Source organism: Neoarius graeffei, chromosome 8, assembly GCF_027579695.1.
Source record: "Neoarius graeffei isolate fNeoGra1 chromosome 8, fNeoGra1.pri, whole genome shotgun sequence".
NCBI classification, from domain to species: domain Eukaryota; kingdom Metazoa; phylum Chordata; class Actinopteri; order Siluriformes; family Ariidae; genus Neoarius; species Neoarius graeffei.
The window spans coordinates 89,808,518-89,821,492 of NC_083576.1; the positions used below are offsets into that span (position 1 = coordinate 89,808,518).

At 41.2% G+C, this 12,975-nt stretch overlaps 1 protein-coding gene across 1 annotated transcript; it reads right to left on the reverse strand.

Moving 5' to 3' along the window:
- Positions 1-8,207: 8,207 nt before the first annotated feature.
- LOC132890296 (C-C motif chemokine 17-like) lies at positions 8,208-9,085 on the reverse strand. The gene is made up of 3 exons (XM_060927105.1): positions 8,978-9,085; positions 8,458-8,584; positions 8,208-8,317 (listed from the first exon to the last, which is right to left on the reverse strand). Exons 1-3 carry the CDS (start codon positions 9,045-9,047, stop codon positions 8,263-8,265), a joined length of 252 nt encoding a protein of 83 aa, XP_060783088.1. The 5' UTR covers positions 9,048-9,085; the 3' UTR covers positions 8,208-8,262.
- Positions 9,086-12,975: the final 3,890 nt, after the last annotated feature.

Consider the following 12,975-nt stretch of genomic DNA (forward strand, 5'->3'; position numbering starts at 1 on the left):
GGTGTTTCTTTTGCTTTGAACAGGTTGGAAGTGTTGTTCGGAGCTTTCTTTTCATCAGCAGCTCAGCAGGTGACAGCCCACACTCCAGAGGTGATGCTCTGTAGCTCAGTAGAGCCAGGTAAGGATCAGAGTCACTATCTGAAGCCTTCTTCAACAGCTGCTTGAGGATGTGAACGCCTTTCTCAGCTTTGCCATTAGACTGTGCATACAGAGGGCTAGATGTGACATGCTTGAAATCATAGACTTTGGCGAAGTCTTGCCACTCTTTGCTACTGAAGCATGGTCCATTGTCACTTATTACTGTATGTGGAATGCCATGTCTGGCGAAGATGGATTTGGTATGTGTAATGACACAGTTGGACGATGTACTTGAGAGCAATGCCATCTCAGGGTAATTTGAGAAATAGTCAATGACTACTAAGTAGTCCTTTTCTTTCAGGTGGAACAAGTCCATTCCCACTTTGTGCCACGGTGCTGTTGGCACATCAGTTATAGTCATTGGTTCTTTTGTTTGTTTGTTTCTATATTTCTGGCATGTCCCGCATCTGCTTATCATGTTGTCAATGTCTTTGTTAAGTCCAGGCCAGAACACCGTCTCTCTCACCCTTCTTTTACATTTTTCGACACCTAGGTGTCCTTCATGAATTCTCTGCAGTAGCTCTTCTCTGAGCGTACTTGGAATGACTATTCTGTTTTGTTTTAACAAAAGTCCATGAACTACACTCAGCTCACCTCTGACGTGGTAGAACTGTGGACATGATCCTGCAGCCTATCCATTCCACATGTTCTCCATCACACGCTGTAGTTCTGGATCTCTCGCTGTCTCATTGATGATCTGCCTGGTCTTGGTGTCGGGCACAGGAAGCGTTGCAGACACCGTGTTGAAGTGCACCTGGACATCCTCTTCGGTCGTGCTCGCACAACCCTTTACAGGTGCTCTTGACAATGCATCAGCGAGAATGAGGTGTTTGCCAGGTGTGTAGATGAGTTCAATGTCATACCTCTGCATCTTCATATCCTTGGTGACATTTCATTTAAGTTCTTCTTCATGATTGCTACGAGTGGACGATGGTCAGTCTCTACAGTGAAGGTGGGTAGGCCATATATGTAGCTGTGAAACTTCTTAAGGCCAAACACTAATCCGAGACACTCTTTCTCAATTTGTGCATATTTGCGCTCAGTCTCTGTCATAGACCTGGATGCATATGCTACAGGTTTCCAGTGCTCACCTTCAGCTTGTAGTAGTACTGCACCGATTCCATCTTTCGAAGCATCTGTAGACATCTTGATTCTCTTGGTTGGGTCAAAGAATGTCAGCACAGGTGTGGCAGGGAGTGCATCTTTGAGCTTTTCTCACTTGCGCTCATGGTTGACTGTCCAGTCGAAGTTGTTGTCTTTGTGGAGGAGTTCACGCAGGTAAGTTGTCTTTGCTGAGAGGTTGGGTATGAATTTCCCAATGAAGTTTACCATTCCCATGATGCGTAGGACGCCTGCTTTGTCTGTGGGTTTCGGCATGTTCAGTATGGCGTTGATCTTTTCTTCATCTGGCTGTATGCCCTGAGCTGAGAGCTTGTCACCCAGGAACACGATCTCTTGAGCAGCGAACTGGCATTTGTTTTTGTTGAGCTTTAATCTATTCTTCTGTATTCGCTCCAGGACATTGGTCAGTCTCTGATTGTGCTGCTGGATTGTGGACCCCCATATGATTATGTCATTCACATAGGCTCTTACTCCATCCAGGCCTTCGATTATGTGTTCCATTGCCCTATGAAAGATCTCAGAGGCGGATATAATTCCAAAGGGCAGCTTCTGAAAGTGGAGCGGCACGGTGGTGTAGTGGTTAGCGCTGTCGCCTCACAGCAAGAAGGTCCGGGTTCGAGACCCGTGGCCGGCGAGGGCCTTTCTGTGTGGAGTTTGCATGTTCTCCCTGTGTCCGCGTGGGTTTCCTCCGGGTGCTCTGGTTTCCCCCACAGTCCAAAGACATGCAGGTTAGGTTAACTGGTGACTCTAAATTGACCGTAGGTGTGAATGTGAGTGTGAATGGTTGTCTGTGTCTATGTGTCAGCCCTGTGATGACATGGCGACTTGTCCAGGGTGTACCCCACCTTTCACCCGTAGTCAGCTGGGATAGGCTCCAGCTTGCCTGCGACCCTGTAGAACAGGATAAAGCGGCTACAGATAATGAGATGAGCTTCTGAAAGCAATATCGTCCAAAGGGTGTATTGAACGTACACAGCTTGGCACTTACTCTCATCCAGCCTAAATTGCCAAAAACCTTGTGACGCATCAAGTTTGGAGAAGTATCTGGCACCTGCCATCTCGCTGGTGATCTCCTCTCGCTTGGGTATTTGATAGTATTCACGCTTGATGTTTTCATTGAGGTCTTTTCGGATCCATGCATATCCTCAACTCTCCACTCTTTTTCTTCACACAGACCATGGAATTGACCCACTCTGTCGGCTCTTCTATCTTCTTTATCACACCAAGCGCTGTCATCCGCTCCAGTTCTTTTTTCAAACTGTCCATGAGTGCCAGTGGAACTCTTCTTGCGGCATGTACAACTGGCTGTGCGTTGTCTTTCAGCTGAATTTTGTATGTGAATGGCAGCACACCAAAACCTCTGAAGACGTCGGAGAAGTTCTGCACAATCGCGTCAACAGAGTCAGGTGCGTCAGTTATGCTGGTGTTGATCCGATACACTCTTTTCACAAGCTCCAGACTTTCACAGGCTTTGTCCCCCAGCAGTGAATCAAGTCCTTCGGGAACAACTGAGAAGAGCAGGTGATGCACTTGATCCTTGACTGTGACTTTCAGCTTGCATGTGCCTAAGCACTCGATGCTCTGTCCATTGTAGTCTGTCAGTGCGAGTGTTTTCTTCTGTATTTTTGGTTTTTCTCTCATTGCCTTCACATCTGACATACTGATTAAGTTTGTTTTTGCGCCAGTGTCCAGCTTCAGTGTGATTATAGTCCCATTTATTTGCAGTGGTGCTATCCATTTGTCTGCTTTAACAGCGTTTATCTGTGCTTTTGGTTCTTTTTCACAGTTCACCATGCCAACAAAGAATGTGTCATCTGAATCCGGATCTTCCACGACATTCACCGATTTTCCTTTCTGTTTCTCTTTTCTTTTTGAAAAACACTGTTTGGCGAAGTGGTTCTTGCCCTGGCAGTTGCTGCATTGTTTACCGAAGGCAGGACATTCTCTTGGCTTGTGCTGTGTGCCGCATCATTTGCACTGGAACTGCCCCGTTTTCTGTCCGCTACCCTTTCCTTGACGAGCATTGTGTAGCTTGGACACAGCACCAACGTCTGCTGTTTCTCTCACATTCACGCTGCCAGTTGCTGCTTCACTGAACGTCCGTACGTGCTTTTTGCTAAGTTCGCTAGCATGGCAAATCTTCACTGCTTCTTCTAACTTCAGTTCAGTTTCTCTTAGCAGTCTTTCCCTAACCTTCTTATCTTCGATGCCAAACACGATCTGATCCCTGATCATTGAGTCTTTGAGAGTGCCGAAATTGCATGACTGTGCCTTTATCTTGAGGTCTGTGACAAAACTATCAAAACTTTCTCCTGGCTGTTGCAGCCTCGAACGGAATACATATCTCTCGTATGTCTCGTTTTTCTTACGAGAACAATGAGCTTCGAACTTGGCTAGCACAGTGTCCAACTTTAAACGGTCTTCTCCCTCCTGATAAACGAAAGTATTGTATACTTCAATGGCTTGTGGCCCAGCTATAGTTAGCAGTAAAGCTACCTTTCTGGTGTCCAGTTTCGAGTCCAGCCCCATTGCTTCGATGTAGAGCCGAAACTGCTGCTGAAAAGTGCGCCAATTGCTGTCGACATTCCCGGTCAACTTCAGGTGCTCCGGTGTTTTCAACTCCATCATCATCATCGATTTCTTGGCGTTGCAGTTAGCTTTCCGAACCGTAGCCTCACTCAGTTTACTTTGTTCACTCCTGGTACCATGTTTTGTTCTTCATTTTGAAATAAAAGAACGTTGTTTAGCATTTTGTATTTTATTAAACACGAAACATATTTACATGCATCTTCACTGAATCATGTCTGTGCTAAATCTCCTCTGTGTACAATGTTAACCATTCATTAATAAGGAACGCTACTGACACCTTGTGGTAGGAGGTAGAATTACACATATCATGACATATATCTTTGCAATAAATTAATTCCATCATTCAGTATTCAAGGTATTCCTCGATTAACTTGTTTTTGATTATCATACATCCTTATTTTATTTTTTCCTTTCTTACTTTTTGAATAAAAACCCTTTTTGTATCACTACCCTTCTAATGCACAACATGGGTCAAAAATGACCTGCATTCATTTTCCAGGTTATTTCATGTATGGCTGAGTGTTTCTATGATATACTTTTGAAATAAATTCATTTTATCATTTACTTTTCCAAATATGCAGTAAATTATCTTGCTTTTGTTTAGCACAAATCATCATTTTTATTTTTCCTTTCTTAAGTTATGAACAAGCACAGCTTTTGTAATTCTACATCAAGTTTACACACATGGGTCAGAACCGACCCGCATGCATTTACTCCAGCGTTTGGTGGGAACTGTGAATTGTGCTTGTGTCAGACATTTCACAGCTCAGCACAGCGCCCTTTGCCCATCTAATACATGGAAGTAATGTTTTTCAATTGTTCTAACATTACCTTAGAAAAAAATTGATTATGTTTAGGTTACCTTGAGAGTGAGTAGATTACTTGTCAGAAAGTTACTATTAGCTACCGAGCTGTTGACATATTCTACTTTAGTTAGCTAATTTTATTGTAGTTGTCTTAGCTAACTACACAGTTAATAAATAAATAACTGGCCCCATTCACTGCTAAAGTAATTACTTGAAACAAATTATTATTATAGTATTAAGACATTTAATTTTAAATCACACTTGGATGACCCATGTGTAATAATATAAAAAGTATTTTTGGTCATAAAGTAGGAAAGAAAAAAATAAATTAATAATTTGTGGTAATTAAAAACAAGATATTTAAAGAATACTTGGAATATTCAATCATAAAAGAAATTGATTTCAAAAGATAGAGCAAAGAAAAACTCAGTCAGCATGAAATAACCTGGAAAATGAATGCGGGTCATTTTTGACCCATGTTGTGCATTAGAAGGGGTGTGCATATGTTTTCCATCAAAGGGTTAAGTCCGTGAAAGTCCGGCAGTACATTCCTCAAAAAGGGCGTAGAAGAACAAAATAATCCATCAACATGTAGCCTTCGATTTATTTCGGACAATTAAAGAATTCTGGAGGATATCAGAATATTTGCATGCCGGCTTCCATCTACCCCCATCCATGCCTCTGTTCAAACAATGAGCATGTGATTTAAAGGGACTATAGCCATAGGATAGGGAGTGAGAGGTGTGTGCGTGTGACAGTGACAGGGAAAAACCCTATAGACTTCCGAGGCTCATGCTCGCCCTGAATTTCTCTTCTAAACGCCCATATCTCTTAAAGTGAAGGCAAAAGAACGTTCAGCGCCTGGCCAGGCTTTCTATCTATTAATTTACATAGACGTTTTAATATGAAATATAAATAAATGTCTGAGACAATAGATACTATTTTATGCTACTGATCAATAATTAAAACTTTATGTGGCTGATGCTACAAGTCGTAACATACAGCTCCATCAAATGTGTGTATTAAACTCACGTCCCTGAACTTCATGAACACACAGTCTGGGGAACTTAGGAGTAGTAACACTGAAAAACACACATAAACACACACATCAACACAATCTCATCTACTCTCATCTCATTTAGAAATGGATTTAATTTCACTTTTTAAAAATTAAAATCATGGAATAAAACAGTAATCCATGTGAAATTGTCAGATACTCACATGAAGCCTTGCTGTGGACACTGTGAATCTGTCTTTGTAATATTCAGGATCTCTTCAGGAGGAATTTTGCCAGTGAAAAACTCAGAACAGCATTCTGTAGGCTCTGTGAAATTTTTAACACCTTCAGCTGAGTGAAAGACAGATGAGGTGAAGATAGTCAAATAGAAACTCATAATAAAATAAATGTGCATAAATGTCATATAAAAATAATCCATCTTTCAGATCTTTAGTTAATGAACAAGATTTGATGTGATCTTACTACTACTGCTGATAATAATAATAATAATAATAATAATAATAATAATAATAATAATAATAATAATAATAATAATAATTTTTATTCATCCCGGAAACTCAGATATGTTTTTAGACGCATTGCATGTTACGTGTTACGCATTGTTCCCGTGTAGAACACATTTTTATTTCACAGTAATCATTGTTGCTTTACAGTATATACACTGAGTAACCACTTATCAAGTCCATATCCTCTATAAGTCACTCTGAAGGTGGAACATTAATAAGTATTATACATCAGTTAATACCAAATAAAAAGTGTGTGTGTGTGTGTGTGTGTGTGTAGTTTATACTGTACATATTTACTTCTACTTCTTATGTAACTGTTGTACTGCTACATAAAATGTGTGTATTAAACTCACGCTGAGCGTCTGAGTAGAGCCCCATGATCAGGACGAAGCCCAGGACCAAAAACACAGAACTCATCTTCATGTTCTCAGCAGTTGTGTGAAGATCTGATCTCTTCTCTCTCGAACATCAAATTTGCTTTTGATATTGAGTTCAGCGGTATAGCTTGATTTTAAACCATCTAAATCCGGTTTCCCCTCCACCCCCCGTACCGCTACACACATCTAATCAACCCACCACTTCCTCTACTCAAGCTCTACAGTTTATCTAGAAGATAACGACTGATCCATCTCTTACCCCTTAAATATTAAACACATTAATACATTAATACAGCTTACATTTAAGTACAAAGGTGATACTTTCTGAATCCATGGTAATATAAATACATACGTTAAAAATAATAAAATTATAATTTTTCTCCAACTTTAGCTCACATTGTTCATGTATCTGTTAAATAACATTCCTGCATTTATTCATGTTTAATTACTCAGATGATTCACTCAGTGGTGTGCTTATGGTTGATAAAAAGCTATGTTCATGACTAAACAGTGTGCACAGTAACACACACACACACACACACACACACACACACTCTCATCTCAACTGTGTACCATAATAATTTAACGACACCCACATCTCCGCTACACTTTTTGAATAACGTTGAAGTGTAATAAATATTTTACCTAATTTTTAATTGTATTCAGCAGCGTGGCCCAAGCCCAGGCCCGATACCCCTCATGTTCTGTCCAGTTGCCTCCTGACTCTGGGAAGGAAGTAGTTGCCCCGTCTCTCTACTTCACTGATGTCATGCTCTCTCTGCTTCCTGACTCTGGCGAGGTCGTCACTCCAGTGCTTTTGAGCGATGACCGAGGTCACCGAGGTCATCACACCACCACCCTTCACTGCTGAAGTCAGTGCCCTGCCGCCCTGTTCCATCACTCTGCTGTCACAATTTCTGTGCCACATCTGCCCTGGGAACCCTGGTAAATTGTGGACATTCTGTCCAGGGGCCCAAGACCCCCTGGTTTGACACTTTTGGAACACTTTGGGAGAAGCACCTTACAGAGGAGGGGGGTTCAGGATTCTGTCATGAATTCCCCTCCTTGGTCTGTGCTTCTGTTCTAAGTGTGTGTTGTCTGAATGTGATCTGACCCATGCTGTGAATTTTGCTGATGATATTTGGACTGCCCTCACTAAAATACAAGCTGATCTCACACAACTGTTTCCTGCATCTTCACCACCTGAACATCACAATACGAATCAAATGCTCTTTTTAGTCCTTGAGTAAAACCAATAAATGGAATGAATTTTACATGCAAATGTATCTTATCTTATCTAGAAACCAAAATACAATATGATGGTGTGTGCCAACATATACTGTATACTCCAGTGCTAAAAGGCTTAGAAATGTATGAGTGTGTGTGTGTTTGGGTCACAATGCATTTCACAAGCCACAGTTCATGTTATGCTGAAGTGCTACGTCTGAGACACGGGAAACCAGCCAACCACACCTGCTCATGCTGAATCACAGGGCAGCGTATCACACTGATCAAATATTCACAAGTTTATTTTCAGACATTTTCTCACATTAATGTTTTTTGTTAATAAATCATGCAGTTCACTCAGGGGTGCGTTATAACTTTATTTGAATCTGAATCACATTAAGCATTAGTAACATCCATAAGCATCATAGTAAATGGTGTGTGTTGCATCTCAGTTGCAGCATTAAGATGCTTTAAGCTTTTCATTCGATGGCGTCTTTATGAACACACAGGCTGGGGAACTTAGGAGTAGTAACACTGAAAAACACACATAAACACACACATCAACACAATCTCATCTACTCTCATCTCATTTAGAAATGGATTTAATTTCACTTTTATAAAAATTAAAATCATGGAATAAAACAGTAATCCATGTGGAATTGTCAGATACTCACATGAAGCCTTTCTTTGGACAGCGCGGGTCTGTCTTTGTAACCTTCAGGATCTTTTCGGGAGGAATTTTGCCAGTGAAAAAGTCAAAACAGCAGTCTCTCAGCACTCCGTTCCATTCAAAAACTAAAGCTGAGTGAGACACAGATGAGGTGTTTTAGTCAAACAGAAACTCATTATAAAATAAATGTCATATAAAAATAATCCATCTTTCAGATCTTTAGTTAATGAACAAGTTTTGATGTGATCTTACTACTACTACTGATAATAATAATAATAATAATAATAATAATAATAATAATAATAATAATCCCAGAAACTCAGATATGTTTTTTAGACACATTGCATGTTACGTGTTACGTGTATCCTCTATAAGTCACTTTGAAGGTGGAACATTAATAAGTTTTATACATCAGTTAATACCAAATAAAAATTGTTTGTGTGTGTAGTTTATACAGTACATATTTACTTCTACTTCTTATGTAAGTGTTGTACTGCTACATAAAATGTATGTATTAAACTCACGCTGAGCGTCTGAGTAGAGCCCCATGATCAGGACGAAGCCCAGGACCAAAAACACACGATTCATCTTCATGTTCTCAGCAGTTGTGTGAAGATCTGATCTATTCTCTCTCGAACATCAAATTTGCTTTTGATATTGACTTTAGCAGTATAGCTTGATTTTAAACCATCTAAGTCTGGTTTCCCCTCCACCCCCCGTACCTCTACACACATCTAATCAACTCACCACTTCCTCTACTCAAGCTCTACAGTTTATCGAGAAGATAACGACTGATCCATCTCTTACCCCTTAAATATTAAACACATTAATACATTAATACAGCTTATATTTTCATAGAAAAGGTGATACTTTCTGAATCCATGGTATATAAATACATACTTTCAAAATAATAAAATTATAATTTTTCTCCAACTTTAGCTCACATTGTTCATGTATCTGTTAAATAACATTCCTGCATTTATTCATGTTTAATTACTCAGATGATTCACTCAGTGGTGTGCTTATGGTTGATAAAGCTATGTTCATGACTAAACACTGTGCACAGTAACACACACACACACACACACACACTCTCATCTCAAGAGCATCTCAGAAAAATTCATGCATGTAGTACTTTCACCCTGTGGGTACCCAATCTGCACTCACTGCTCGATTTGTGCTGCATGTACTGTGTACCATAATAATTTAGCCACACCCACATCTTAACTACACTTTTTAAATAATGTTGATGTAAATAAATAATTTACCTAATTTTTAATCATATTCAGCGTGGCCCAAGCCCAGGCCCAATACCCCTCATGTCCTGTCCAGTCGCCTCCTGACTCTGGCAAGGAAGTAGTTGCCCCGCCTCTCTATTTCACTGATGTCATGCTGTCTGCGTTTACTGATTCTGGTGAGGTCATCATTCCAGTGCTCTGGAGCGATGACCAAGGTCACCGAGGTCATCACACTACCACCCTTAACTGCTGAAGTCAGTGCCCTGCCACCCTGTTGTGGTGGAGTCCAAACTCTTTAGAGACGGTTTTGTAACCTTTTCCAGCCTGATGAGCATCAACAACACTTTTTCTGAGGTCCTCAGAAATCTCCTTTGTTCGTGCCATGATACACTTCCGCAAACGTGTTTTGAAATCAGACTTTGATAGATCCCTGTTCTTTAAATAAAACAGGGTGCCCACTCACACCTGATTGTCATCCCATTGATTGAAAACACCTGACTCTAATTTCACCTTCAAATTAACTGCTAATCCTAGAGGTTCACCAGTGGTGGCTGGTAGTCTTTCAAACAGGGGAGGCTGGTCGGTTACAATATTTCCAGATTTTAAAAGAAAAAACATCAATTTTGCCCATACTCTTGCCTCTGATCTGGCTGATTGTTGGCAGGGTCACAAACTGTGAAATAACAGGTTCTTTTGGCCCATTAGCCTACTGTCCAATATACATGATGGTGGTGTTGGGGGGGGGGGGGGTATATTTTAAAATTTTATATTTTAAAATTGTGGCATGTTGTTTAAAAAGTGATCATTATTGAAAGCAGCTCTTTGTCAGGAACCTCAGCAGTAGAGCTGGGTGCCACACATTTCATTCAATGACACTTTCCCTATATTTTACTTATTTTGACTGAGAAATGTTTTATTGACAATTTTGATAACCCTTCACTTTTAATCCAGGTCTGTAGTGTGAAATGTTTTTGTTTAAAAATGTTTTCCAAATTGTAGCGGTGTTTAATTCATATCCAGAAAAATATATATTCCAATATAATATACTCAGCATAAACATTTTAAATAGATTCTATATTTTTGGTCCATCCATGACATATTACTAAAGTAGCCTATTTCTCGTACCAGGAGAGCTGAAAGGAACGAGTATTATTCCCTACCTTTTTCACCAAGTCAGTTTGAGGCGTTGGTCTATCCTGCTCTTTAATTTTTTCCTCGAAAGGAAGACTGGCAAATGGCTTCGCCAAAATTAAATCAGCAATGCTTGGCATCCGTGCGCAGCTTTCTTGCTAGCTGACTAGCCCCCTCAAGTTCAAGTTCAGTCACTCAAATAAACGAAACTTCTGGAACTAAGATAGCAAACTTGACAACACTATATTTACACTTTATTTACAATGAAAATATATACAAACTAAAAAAGCTGGTAGAAACCGTATGTAATGAATGAAATCGAAATGTAAGCTGATCTCTTACAATACACCACAGCACTTGCGATTCCGCATGGGACTGAACTGATGTTGCCAGATACTGCTGACATTATCCAGCCCAAAATATGTTCAAAACCCGCTAATATGCACTTAAAACCGCTCAATTGAGCGGGAAACCCCCAATCTGGCAACACTGTACCGCTGCCTGTCTATAGTTGAAACGAGCTATCAATCAAAGAAAATATCCGGCCGCTTTCACCAATCACCAGTCTCCTCGCGGAAACTGCCATGTCCCTCCCATGTGAGGCTGGGAGTCCGTGGGCGGGCGTTTTCGCAGTATTTGTCCAATAACCGTCTTGCATTTTGAGATTGAAAAGCGCAGAGCTCCCAAATGCCATTGAAGTCCACTGAGGCTGGGAGTCCGTGGGAGTCCGTAGGCGGGCATTTTCGCAATATTTGTCCAATAATCATCTTGCATTTTGAGATTGAAAAGCGCAGAGCTCCCAATGCCATTGAAGCCCACTGAGGCTGCGCTGCATCGCGCTGTCACGAGGGGGAGAAACTCACGCACACATTAAAGTTATAAGGGCATTTTTAGAGGAGGCTGAGCCTCCCTCGTTGTCTTAGAGCGGGGGTGGCCAACCCGCGGCTCGCGAGCCACATGCGGCTCTTTGCCTGGTGTCATGCGGCTCTTACGTTCATATCAAAGTTTGTGTTTTTGTTTTTTTTTATGTGCGTGTGCGCTTTGCTTGGTTTCAGTATGGTATTTTCGTCAAATGCATCTTCGCTTTGCTTGGGTATGTTACGGTATTTTCAGGTCATGTCAAATGCGCATGTGCGTGAGATACGCTACGTTCACACTGCAAGGCTTAATGCTCAATTCCGATTTTTTTGTGAGGTCGTTCACATTAACAAATATATGCGACTTGTATGTGATCCTCAGTATGAACGAAAAGCGACCTAAAAGTGTTCCGCATGCGCACTGCAGGATACGACGACGTCACACGCAATGAGCACGGCCAGTGTTTACGGAAGTAAAACCGCCCGGTTGCGGTATGACCCATCCAATCTAGCTTGAATAGCTGCATCCCCCCAAATGGAAATCAGCTCCCTAACCTCTGCGTCCTTCCATTGAGAAGATTCAGAACCTTCACAGCCCGAAGCGTCCCTCGCATTGATGTCATGCGCAGGGGCGCAGATACGTTTTTTGAACTGGGGGGGACAAAAAACTGGGGGGGGGGACAAAGCTGCCAGCAAACCAACCCCAACCCCGATATGCCTGTCAAACTTGTTGTTAGTAACCATAGCAACCAAGCTCGAGCTCGCAACCTGTGCAGTCTGCGCAGCTCAACCAACCGAATATCAGTCTTTGTTTTGTTTTATGTGAGTTGTTGCAACTATGTATACACTGCTGTGCACCTCAATAAACCGAATGGTAATTAGTCTTTTGATTTTTCCGTGAGGTTTGCCTTATGCAAAGAAAGACAGCATAGACGTTTTTTCCTCCCTATAAGTAGGGGGGACCGAACGAGGTGAATTTAAATATGACTCGTCCCACCCTCTATCTGCGCCCGTGATTATGCGCCATGTTGTTGTAACTTTTTTGAGAGACCCGCCGCCTACTTCAGCGCAGAATAGTGACGTTTGTGGCTTGTTGATGACGTGTAAGTCGGATGAATGCGACCTGGCGGTTCAGACTGAAGTCGCATATGAAAAGATCGGATAGGAATCGGAATTAGGACCACATATCCAAACGGCCTGGGTCGGATTTGAAAAAATCGGATCTGTGTCGTTCATATTGTCAATAAAAGATCGGATACAGGTCACATATGGGCGAAAAGATCGGATTTGAGTCAC